Source organism: Thermobia domestica, chromosome 4 (genome assembly GCF_964235325.1).
Source record: "Thermobia domestica chromosome 4, izTheDome1.hap1.1, whole genome shotgun sequence".
In the NCBI taxonomy this organism is placed as follows: domain Eukaryota; kingdom Metazoa; phylum Arthropoda; class Insecta; order Zygentoma; family Lepismatidae; genus Thermobia; species Thermobia domestica.
In genome coordinates this window covers 181,455,601-181,468,620 of record NC_137457.1, presented here as the reverse complement: position 1 = coordinate 181,468,620, position 13,020 = coordinate 181,455,601, and the positions used below count along the sequence as shown (strand labels likewise).

General features: G+C 32.3%; 1 protein-coding gene across 1 annotated transcript in view; it reads right to left on the bottom strand.

The window, feature by feature from the left end:
• Nucleotides 1-13,020, bottom strand: part of LOC145682956 (uncharacterized) — a 737,495-nt gene that overhangs the window by 647,525 nt on the left and 76,950 nt on the right. The window contains exon 4 of the mRNA XM_081754317.1: nt 5,789-5,815. Coding sequence (XP_081610443.1) covers nt 5,789-5,815 — 27 coding nt within the window. The remainder of the gene's footprint in view (nt 1-5,788; nt 5,816-13,020) is intronic.

Genomic DNA, 13,020 nt, shown 5'->3' with positions numbered 1-13,020 from the left:
ACAATTGGGGGGCGTGTACTGACGTGTTAAGATCAAGTTTTCTCTCATGTGGCACAAAAAATGTTAAAATTGTTGACTAGTGATATTAATATACTTCACGTTCTCCAGTGGATGCAAGAAGGCTTCGAATAGTGTTTGGTTTCGTAATCATTAGCGTATTGGAGGTATTGCGTCCGATCATAAAATCACATAATATGTTTACTTTTTCACTCCAGATCCTGTCGTCTAATTGATTGGTAATAAGTTCCTAAAATTGACTTTGAAGTTAAATTGCGAATTCTTCTAGGTTTGATTAAGGATTTGGAAATTGGGTTGATAGAAATTGTTAGGAGGACTGTATTGTTTCATAAATTTTATATTTAAAATTTTGAATTGATTAGAAAATTGTCGCGTACTATCCGAATTCAGACATTCATGAAATTGATGAATATACTTCATAAAAAGAATATTTGTGAATTTAGATTGGGAATAAGTTTTAGGAACTTGGAGTTTACGTAATAATTTGAGATTTAGATTCTATTCAGTTTAAATTCGATAGCTTTTTGTAAATTCTATATTTTCTAAATTTGATAAATATCGTTTTGAATCAAGCTTCAGAGTTTGTTATTTTACGGGCTCTGTTTGAGAACAACAGAATAACTTTGTTTCGACACTTAAATATTTTTTATTATTTCGAACATTAAGATTTCATCAAGTTGCAAATTAACATTTTTATGCTATATATTTATTGGCTGTTAATTTGCATGTGTGTATAGGCGTTATTCAAATGCTTTAGCGTATATACACAACCACGTTCTTGTTTGTGAATAAAATTGTATATCTGAAAATTGGAACTCTTGTGTTTAATTTGTTTGATTTGTGTATGTTGTTTGGTTTACATAAAGAAGTATTGAATCAGTTGGTCATTATACCTCCTTGGTTGCTGAGTTGATAAGAGTCCTGCAAGCAAGTCCATTCCACCAAGTTTATCTTACTGAATCCAAATTGACAGCTTTTATTATTATTTTTAAATTTTGGGGGGAGGGATTTGAAAACTCTTGGTTTGGACTCTATGTGGTGGAACTAGGCGGATATGGATATTACAATATATGTAGAAAGCAAACATTCGAAATTCATTTTAATTTATTTACTAAATTATCCGATTGAAATTTCAAAAATGAGCGACATTCTTTACCCAGGAACGACATCAGTTTTTCGCAGAAACTAAACCCTGTGATATGCATCTTAAATATATGCATCTTATTGAAATCATATAGTTACTCTTTTCAGTACTTTGCATCATTCCAAACTCTTCGTGGTACTTCATTTATTTTTTTTTATTTAAAAACCTATATATTTTCAATGGATAGGAATAAATTTTGAGGTATTAGATATAATCACCTTCATAATATCTGCTTTCTCATTTCAAAAATTACTATCTCCAGATTCCTCTTCAACATCTATAACAATTAGTCTACCAATTACTCTTCTTTCCTCAGTCTCCCATATGTGTTCTTTTGGAAATTCGTTTTATATCTTTATTAACTCTCAAACTGTGTTGCGTTTTGTTTTGGAGGTGTTGGAGCAAGAGTTGGTTTCACCTTAAACCTTCTCTTTCTATACAATGTCGTTTCTTAATTATCAAATCATCACTATCGATGTTAGCTTTCGTTTATCCTATCATGTGTATTATTTTCACACCTTCATTAAACACCCAGTTGCAATTCTCATTTAATCTCTTATTGCATAATAGCTGGAAGCAATCTTACCAAAATGACTTGCTGCTAAAAATTCTACATCTTCTATTCCATCTTGAAATAGTTTCTTCGTATGTCATATTTCTTCTCTTATATGTGTATCGCATTCTCTTATTCATCTAGTATACATATACACTATTTGTAATAATGTTGAATCTATTCTTGCACTTTTATATAAAGTAGGAACTAACTCGTGTTTTACATATGTTTCTTGTCCTGTTACATTTCAAGTATTCCGTCCTAAATGTTTAATGCAATCTATTTCTGGTCTATTTCGTTCTTCATATTTCTCATACATAATTCGATTAGCCTTGTTAATTTCTTAAAGTCTTTTAACAAATTATTTTCTTAACTTAAATTTCTTAGCTTCATTAACATTCATTTAATATATAAGGAAAATAAAAGTATTACTTCACATTACATAACGTTTATACGTATGCTTTATACGTTTGTGATATTGCTTATACGTTTGAACACGCTTATTTATATTAACGATTAAACATGTTAATTTACATTATTATACTTTAAAATTGCACTTCCAAAACACTTTGATTTGAATTTCTTTAGTTACATTATTTGTCTTTGTAGCCACATCTATTTTTAAGAAACCATACCCTTAACAAAAGCATTTATTGCTCATAGATACTAAGTTTTAAAACGACAATACAGGATCAACTAAATTCAGCATATATATGCTTTATATTTATTCTATTCCGTCTAAATATGCGAACAAAGCTTAATTTGTATATAATTCATTGTATTTGAACTTTAGGATATATTTCGCCCTGAAAAAAAAAAACATTTGAAGCTTTTCGGACTACCAGGAGCCAAATATTTTCTCACGTTAGTTTGTTCTTCAAAAATAGATAAAATCATCAAACACTATCTCAGAATCATCTTTCCATTCCTCTAATGGAATAATATCTTGAATATTTCCCACATTATAACGGAATAACATCTTCATTCAAAAATCGGGAACTAGTTTGCAATAGACAAGAACAGTAACAACAGAAGAAATCGTATAAAATGCATATTAATTGTTCAGTTTGTAATTTTTTTTATTATTTTCAATCTGAATGACTCATAGAGCTAAAATAGCAATTTCAATTAACTGTCTACAAAGGTTTCTTTTTTATGCTTGTTTGTGTTATTTTGTTTTCAATCAGAATAGTTCAGTGCACCAGACTAGTTTTTAGGAAACGGTATGCGCATATGTTAAACATACTGTAGTATTTTTTCTAGTAACGTATATTGCTATGATTACTCTCTGTATATTATTTACAAGGAGCTGTCGTGACATTGCTTATTAGAATTTTACAATAAAGTAGTACGAGGTATCGTATTCTAAATATTCACTAATTGCACTTATTTTCTCTAAGTTGGGAACCTTTGTAAGTTGGCCAATTTTTAATAAAATCATTTTTAATAGTGGCCAACATAAAGAGGTTTCACTGTATACGCTATTCTAGCAACCGAACAGTACGTTGACCTCATCCGTGGCTAAGTGGTTAGCATACGCGTCTTTGGCTTAAGACTCGGGTTCGATTTCCGACGGGAACTCATGTGGTTCGGATTCCACTTAATCAGTAGATCCACGTCTCATACAGCCTCGCCGCTGAAAATGGATGTTAAACTCAAAATCAACTCAACGAACAGTACGTTGAAACATTACAATGTTTGGTTGACAAAATACATTTTAGCCGATCCTTTAAAAGAGATGAACTAATGCATCACTATTCTTGATTAAGTATTAAAGTAAGTTGCCGAAAATATTTTTGCCAATGAAATGAAATGAAATGAAATCTTAAGTTTTACGTCCCACGGTTATGCCGGTTAGGCTAAAGGAGACGGTGAGGATGAGAGATGAGTGAAATGGTGGAATGAAGAAAGTGGGAGGAAACGGGAGAACCCCGAGAAAACCCACGAGCACGGTGTTTATCCACCACAAAGTTCACTTGGCGGAGGCTGGGATCGAACCCGGGACCCCAAGCACCAGAGGTGAACGCTCTACCACTGAGCCACCGCGCCCCCTATTTTTGCCAATGTTCTCGGTAACTACTATCCCTAAAATTGGTTCTAAGAGGAAAGTGTGATTTGACTCATTACTGTTCAGTTAGCAGTACCCAACAAGATTTCTTCAAAATGGTTGTCCTAACTAAAATTTGGTTACATTAACCTTCGGTCAGGCCCGTATCCACAGGGGGTTTAGGGGGCCCCCTAATTGTTTGCTGGCCCCATCTAAGATTTTCACAGTAGGCTTGCAAATGAAATACAATATGGTGATGGATCGGCCCTCCCTAACTTCTACCGTCCCTTCCCCCTACATTTTGGAGCTGGCTACCGGCCTGCCTTCGGTTACTAGTATCCAACAAAATTTCTTCAAAATGGTTGTCTTAACTGAAACTTGGCTACATTAGACTTCTTCCGGCAAGCTGATTTTTGATATTTTTGGTTATTTTCAATACATATTTTTCCAATTTTCTCTATATCATTGGACTTTTTTTTATGAAAACAGGTATCAAGTTGCGAGAGTCCTCCAATTATGGAAGAATATTCGAGATTTTATAGGCAGTGGTCTACTAATCTCAGTTTTCAGTTCAAATGTTCACTTTCTTTTAAAAATATTTTATGCTTAATTTGTTCTTAGAAGGGGAACGATAAATTATTTTTACTCAAAGTTCTTCATCTAGAGGTGAGACGCAAAAATCATGCATGTGTTAATTTTTAGAAAGAAAGAGTGAAAATTGTTATTTTTATTGAAATATTATAGGAACATTCATATTTCTCTTTCTTTTATTCATTTTTGGTTTATTTTTCTTTACGAACTTACCATTCTGGATCACTTAAATTACAGCTTTGGATTTTAAAGATATATATATATATATGTTTACTACTTGTGATATTAGAAAGATATACTAGATATACTTTTCTGTTGAAGCAATAATTTTAACAAATTTAACTTCACACGCTGCACATCTTGCTTTCACTTTCTCAGATTAGGATTCTGTTGCTTTTCGCTTTTTCTTTTCGATTGCTTTTTCCAAAGACACAAAAAATCTATAATACCACACCGGAAAACTTATTGTTAGCTTTAATGTGTAAATATCATATAGTAGTAATATAATTTTTCTTTTTCAAAAATGAAAATGGTGATGGTTTTGAGGTAAAAATATATTCTTTCAAAACAAAGACGAAAGTCAAATTACCCACAGGCATATTTCTTTCATAATGTTTCAGTAAATATATTAAAGCTGGAAACCAATAAAACTGATGGTAACGTTCAAACAAACAATCACAAACATTGAGACATTTTACAAGTATTTCCTACGAAACTGAAGTCTACAAAATTCAGACATTTTTCTATGTTTTGCCTTTTGCTACACACTAATCTTTCGAAAATTAAAGCACTTCTAAACTAGTTAGTTACTTCCCAATCTGGTAACATTAATTGGAGTGTTGTTTGTCTAACATTGAAAAATTTTAAGTGTAAATGCATGTTTGCTCGTGGTAACACATAAAACGATAAAAGTAGAAAATAAAAATAAAATGAAATAAAAAATAAAATAAATACTAAGGAAGAATATTGTTCTCCAAAATAGTTTATGACAAGATAAACAGTTAAGAAAATACAATTCCCCTGTCTTTTCTAATAATCGTGCTATTCTAGCAGATGTAGAAAGTGCTGAACACAACCTTTATTACTAAAATTCATAAATTCACATTTAGACTGTTTATAGCACGGAGGATCGCGGAAATTGACTTCTAGAAAGGAAAATTAACTATTTTTCACTTTGTATTAGTTTCCGAAGATTTAGTGGTAGGTAAGGAAGCAAACTTTTTAGATCTCCCCCCTGACATCCTACCGGTACCTAAAGACAAGTTGGATTTTGCTAAATTCCATATTTATCTCTGATGAATCTCTATGTGTTGGTTCGCCTATTTAAGGAGTAGCATTGCAACACAGTCTTACTTTATTTCTAGTCACAAGTTATTAAGTTGTTAAGAACGCCCTATTACAAAAGAAATTATAAATGAACTACGAAAATACTCACGGGAAGACTTGTCTCTTGTTCGTTCACCTGTAATAATAAATAATAATAATAATAATAATAATAATATATACGTATATATATATATATATATATATATATATATATATATATATATATATATATATATATATATATATATATATATATATAATTTTACTGCAGAAAGCAAACATGCCCACATTCCGAACTTTCTTCACGATATTTCCACCATAGCATGAAAATTGAAGGCGTCGCAATGGCTATTATTATTGAATGGGCAAGTGTTGTTTCGGTTCTAAACGACCCGCAAGACTTATTAGAATGGATTATCGTCACAAAGATGGGAATGTGTAAATTTCGGTCGTGTTTGCTTTCTGCAGTAGCCGGTTCGTATATAAATAATGATCCATAATGTTTGGACACTTTTATACTTTGACTATTCAGAGCAGTAAATATCATGTATGTTTTTCATATAACGCAAGATAAAGTATAACGGAGAGAGGTACCGATACATGTTCGTCTAATTGTTGCCGGGAATAATCGTAAATCATCGTTGGAATTTTGTATATCGCCGAGTCGTTCTCCAGTTATTGAAATTCCATCATCACTGGAGACCTGCGTTTCACACAACATTTTAAGATACGAACTGCAACATTCCAAAGCGTATATTTCGTGCTGCTCTCAATTTTCGTAAGACAACAAGTACCAATACTACAGGGTCCTCTTGAGTTTCTTTTTAGTTGAAGAAAAAGCTTGGACGTGTGTCCAATGCAATGCACTGATGTCAAAAAAGACAAGTTTATATTCACACGCACACTTATAATGGACTAAAAATTGTATCCATACAAGCTGTAGGTAATGCATAATCTGCCCGACCAAGGTAAGATTCAACTAATCCCATTCTATAGTTCGACAATCAGCAAAAGTAATAATTTTGACAACATATTATTACTTCAGAGAGTGCTTATTTTTCAACTAAGTGATTATGCCAGTAAAGGAAACTGCCAATACCGTGCTATACTAACGCAAATATATCAGGAAGCCTCCCTACGCAGTAATTTTATGGGATGCTTAAGAGATGCTTATGCGATAGGTTCCTTTTATCCGTAATAAACATAATATTGCCACATTTGACTGCTTTGCATTTATGAACAATATTATGAACACCTATGATTCCCTAAATTATAAATCTTTCCGTAAGGAGATGTGGATGCAATAGGATGCTGGTATCCGTCACACTGAAGTATATAAATGACAACAGTTTCTGATACTTCCCGGGATGGCTTATGTTTAAATGCGGTTATACCCATTGGAAACCTAGATTCTCCGATAAAAGTTAAGAGGAATATTTATGATCCCGTTATCTGAAGATGATGGTTTATACCATAAGGTCCACTACCATCAATAAACCTCGTATGTCGTGCCAAGAGGGTAGCAGCTATCCGTCTATAAACCTATGCGAATCTATGTATAACACAATTAGTGGGGCCTAGGAATATTGCGTTTATGGTAAAACTAACGAATGTTATTTAAAATGCTAATGAAAGTACACATTTTTCGTCCTTTAATAAGGTCTTCCACATTGTTTGTGATTAATGTTTCTTCCATCATGCTTCAATAGAGCATTTGGAATATGCCACATCAATATGGACAACTATAATATATGTGAAACCAAACTTATTCATTAAGGAAAATAGAATTATGACTGAGCAATAGCTTGTGTTATTTGAGTTTAGCATTTCTTAGATCATTATGCACAATAACATTTTACAATTCAGCTGAAGACGTAGGTGTAGAATAATTACAATGCAATTTCTTCATAGTTCTTTTTAACAATTTAAGTTTCTTTACTACTGTAATTGTATAACTTTCAGAATAAATAATTTGTCATTGAAGTTACGCTTGTCAAAAGCAATGTAATGTTGTTTGTTGAGATTTCGGTAACTTTTCTAAGTGAGTAATATCATTGTATATAATCCAAAAACTCTTTATAATACATACTATTGGAAAATATACTTTTAATAGCTAATATCCTTAGTGAAAACAAAATACATTTAAATACATATTTGGGTGGTCCTTAAATGGGCGAAATATGTTTTCCCAATATTCTTTGGGGCACCCTGCCATTTTGTTCTATTATATAAAACAGAGCTACCGTAGTTTTTTTTTAAATTTTAAAACTAATTTTCAGGTATCACTACTACCTTCTAAAGTATTAATTAAGAAATTAGAAAAAAACTAATAATAGAAAAGTAAGTTACAAGAAAAGTTATATTTAATATACATTGCTACCACCAGTTAAAGTTAATCTTAAGACGTTAAAGTTGATTTCCTCGAATCCGGATACTTGCTTCTAAATTGCTTAACTAACAAGATTACATTTCTTCTTCGTCTTTTGTATTAAGTTTGCTGTACTCTTCCATCACCGCAACCGCACTTTCAGCTTCGTCATTCATAACTTTTAGTGAAATAGTTGTTGCCTATCTTTCCTTGTAGGAGTCGTTGTCTTTCCCGGCAGTCACATGCTTTTGTAAACATTCTGATGGTAGATCCAGGATTTTGAAGGTGTTACTGGATACAAAATATTTCAAGTCCTTTGTAAGAATGTTAAAATTATCTATTTGGACACGTTTCAATGGTTCGTCATTGTCTTCATTTTTTAAAGCATCTAATATTTTCCTTTTAGTTTCCAGAGAAGAATCATCATTAACACATTAAGCGCAACAATCTCTCTTCATAGGTACCACAAGTGTCGGAGAAACCTTTCATTACACATTTCCAGATTTCTTCATTGACAGCTTCATATATCTTTAAATTTCTCAAAAGTTACAAGTCCTTTCTGACGGACGTACAAGCGCTTGAAATCAGCTGTTAACGAAAACTTTAAGAAATGAGCAAATGTAATGAATTCCTGTTTCTTCTTCTATGGAAGTTCGAACTGATCCATAAACATTTTTAGTGATTAAATTCCTTTGACATCCATCGGGTTGGATGCACTCCCCGTGGAGCTCTAAAATGTATACCTCTTTCTAGAACTTTTCCAAGAAATATGATTGTGAGCTCTAAAAATTCTTTGTAACTTTCTTGTGGTTGAAACTCCTGAGGTTGTTTTACTTAGTAAACTTATTTATATTTATCGTACTGTTGGTAATACTTTTTTGGAGTAAACCGTTACATGTGGCGGGTTTGAAATTACTCCTGTCAATAGAATTCGACAATCATTTAACTCGCTTAAAAAGGGAGATGTCAAGTAATATTGAATCTCCAATTGACTTACTAACAATTTCCCTAAGCATAATTTCGATAAAAGATAGCGACCAGGCAAATAAAGCATTTCTTTTTTCATCCTTTGCTTTAGTTAGACACATACACTGCTTAACCCAGTATTTTCTGATGTATTAAAACACATACATTTTGCTTGGTCTGTAACTCTCCAGAATTCCAATGTTTCATCGACAGTTCAAGCTTTTGCTTCCCCTGTTCTTGATTGAAGTTTCGGAACAGCTTGTAACTGCTCTATGCCATTTACTGAAACAGTAATTGTTAACCTATCAACCATTTCACTACCTGAAGTATCATCTAAAAGTCTTCCGTCCCATTGAATGGCGAAACGCACACTTGCTGGAAATCACTCTTTAAGTCTTGAGCTCTACTTTCTCTGCATTTGGTTATAAGACATCGAATAGAATATTTGTTCACATTATACTCGGAAGGATTGATCGGCAATCTTTTAGTATACTAGTTAAAACAGCAGCTGCTTTTCTGTCAGTTAACTTTGCTGCATGAAGACTTGCAGCTACGTTGCTGTCTAAAAAATCCTTTCTAATTCTTTTCTTTGGAAGTGAATCACAAGATGATACCTCTTCTTCACGTATCGAAGTACTTTCACAATCAATTGAACTGTTTTGTTCACATGCCACTGGAGGAATTGATGTTAGTTCAAAAAGTAATCTTATATTTTCTTCTTCACACGCTTTCATTTTTCCTACGTTTTTTTCTTTCTCTTGAATTTGCTTTTTTCTCTATAAATTTTATATTATAGTTTCCAGCTTTACCGGGTCATCTTTTTTCTCTCTGATCGGTCAGAAAATCTTTATGTTTTTATACTTTTATCATATTGAGAACATTAGCTTGGACATTATCAAAAAAGATCTTCCACCTCCATCTTGCAATCTCATTCTTTCTTCTTCAAACTTTTTGAGTGTTTCGGCTTGTTTTTTTTGGTTAGTTTCTGCTTTTGTCACTCCTTGAAAACATTTTCAATTTTATCGGCAACATATTTCCTAATCCTGTAGGAATATTAGTCTTTTCCCAAATTTGAATCACATCACTAACAGCACAGTCAGATAGGTCCCTTTAATTAAGTTGAATTCCTTTTTGTAACGAAAGGAAGTACTAGCTACTTACATTTTGTAGACGTCCTCGTTGCAATGGTATTTTTTACTAGTACTTGCAGTTCTTAAAAATCTCAAAGTCCAAACACCAAAGAGCATGAAATAATTGCAAATTCACTTACCTAAGAAAACAGTCAATGCAGTTTTGTCCTAAAACATACAACTCTCTTGGTCTGATAACTTATGTTTTCATAAACGTTACTGCACTAAACTAGTTTAAAGATTTTAACAAGTTACTGAAAACTTGATTAGTATGGTTTTCCAAACAATCTAATATATTGTCTGTAGGAATAACGAGGAAGAGAATATTTTTCTTAACACAACTGAATGAGAAGTACAGTAGCTAATAGACTAGTGAGCTCTCTAGTCGGACATCTCTAGCACATTATAGCGGGGCAAGTCTGGACTTGAAACGCTTCTGTCTCAACATTAATGCTGGTGTGACTACCTAATCATTCCCGATCTCTTCTTTGTAGGCCGGTATGTTTATTTATTTATTTATTGTCAACACAACAGGCTATAGCAGAATTGCAGTGTTGGGAATTATAATAATTACATATTAATTACGGCATTTTTCAATTTCTTAGGCATATATTCAATTCAATCTGATTTGCAGAGATTCTGTTATACAAAGCTGTTTTTCTCCAGATTGGTGATACAATATATTGGAGTTTTTTACAGTAATAGAAGCCCGCGTTTTTACGTGTTTTTAATGAATGTACATGAAATTTCAATGAAGAATCTATGTCGGGGCAATCCAAAATATTTTTAGTTTCTTCCTGAATAAATAATAAATAAATCATATGATGCCTTTGTTCTAGTATTGGAAGACAAAACTTCTCAAAGATGGTGTTATAGCTACCGTAAGTGGGATAAATGTGAGTTTCTTTATAAGTTAGAGACTTCCCGTTTATTTTTTCTAGTTTTTCACGATTTCTTAATTGAGATGGATTTCAAATAGTACATACATACTCTACCTTTGGACGAACATATGCATTGCAAACTTTTAGTGTTAAAGAGTTCTTAAGTTCTTTTCCTGTTCTAATCACGAATCCTATTAGTATGAATGCTTAACATGTTACATTTGCAGTATCACTGTTTCAAACGTAACACTAAGATCCTTAAGTAAATCATGTTTATTTACTACATATTTATTAATTGCATGATCAAGAGACAAGGTGATTTGCTCCTAGTGAACGATACCACTTGCTTGCATTGATTCTAAGGTTATCAGAAGATCATCACTTACTAATAAGATCTAGACCTTGCTGCGGATTTATGTTAACGTTTCGAGAATTGATTTTAGCATATATGTTTTAATAATCCGCAAATAGTAATTTTCCATGTTCAGGAATGCAGTCTTGTTAGTCATTAATAAATATAAGAAATACCAATTAAACCCTGAGGAATTCCCGGCGATGCAATATATTTTTTGATTTGAATCCATTAAAAAGAAAAATATGTCTACGATTAAACAGGTATGAAGAGAAGAATTTATTCAAAGGCAGATAAAAGTGGAAAAACTTTAATTTTTCTAGTAATATGTTCTGATTAATTTCTTCAAAAGCCTTTTCAAAGTTAGATAAATGACATCGACTTAGCTACATAAATGTAATAAGCTTGCTATAAAATCTGTAATGATTGCAAGATTCACTACTGTAGATATTTGTAGAGTAAATCCATGCTGTTTACCTCAGATAAGCGGTTTGATATGATTAAAGATTCTATTTCTTTCAAATCTGCTTCCCAAATGTTTAGTGAATCTACATAACCATAGCTATTATATCGCAGATTTACGTTACGGTCAATTTTCGTTTCTGAAGAGGAAACGAACACTGTTCTAAAATACTTCGCGAAAGTATTCGTTATTTCTTCATAACTACAGAAATTATGGCCCTGAAAATTTATTCGACTGCAGATACCTCTTTGTAATTTTAATAAAGCTCCAAAATTCAGTTGGATTCTTAGTGACAATATTTTCAGAATTACGTAAGAATATTTCATAGGTTAAATGGATGTCATTTTAACCTCTCTTCTCAAACGATCATACTCCATATAATAGAAGGTACTATTACTAGTCTTTAATTGATATTTTTAATAATGGATTGCCTTGGCCTTTAGTATATTAATTATCTCGTTAATGAACCAGCTCGAAAATTTTGAGTCAGAGTTTTTCGTATGTTTGTTGTATATGATGAAAAGTATTCGAATCATAAAACACATGAAATTATGCAAATTTTGACACTTTACGGCACTATTTTAGATACTGAATTCATTGTTTCCTATTTCACTAATATTGAAATCACTAACCACGAGAACAGCACTGCCTTGCTGTCAGTAACTTTAAATATGCAAAAAAAATATTGTACACATCTGTGCTTGTTTTTGGCTGGAAGAAAATAACACATATAAAAGTTGTTTTAAGTCCGGTGGTGATATTGGTAATAACACCGTCAAATTTTTCATCACAACTTCCTATTATACTGAGTTTGTATTTTTCCGAAGCTACCATAAGAACCTCACCCCACTCTAAATTTACCTAATTTTTTTTAACACTGTGATCTTCACGCGCCATAGTAAATCTATTATCATATAGTTTCCCATCATAATCCGTTTCATTTATCCATGTCTCTGTTATGTAATAATGTAATCATGCGCCACTACATTGCGGAAAAAAGATTGGCTTTAAAACGCAAAATATTTGCTGTTTGGTAGTAGACTCGTAAAACAGTGTTTATTTTAGTAGCAGCACTGCTTTTGCATACCACCTGTTCGCACACTTTACTGACTGAAGAGAAATGTTTACCCACACTCCCTTCACCTTTTTTACTATCCTGGCTGCTTGGACCTTTGTTAACA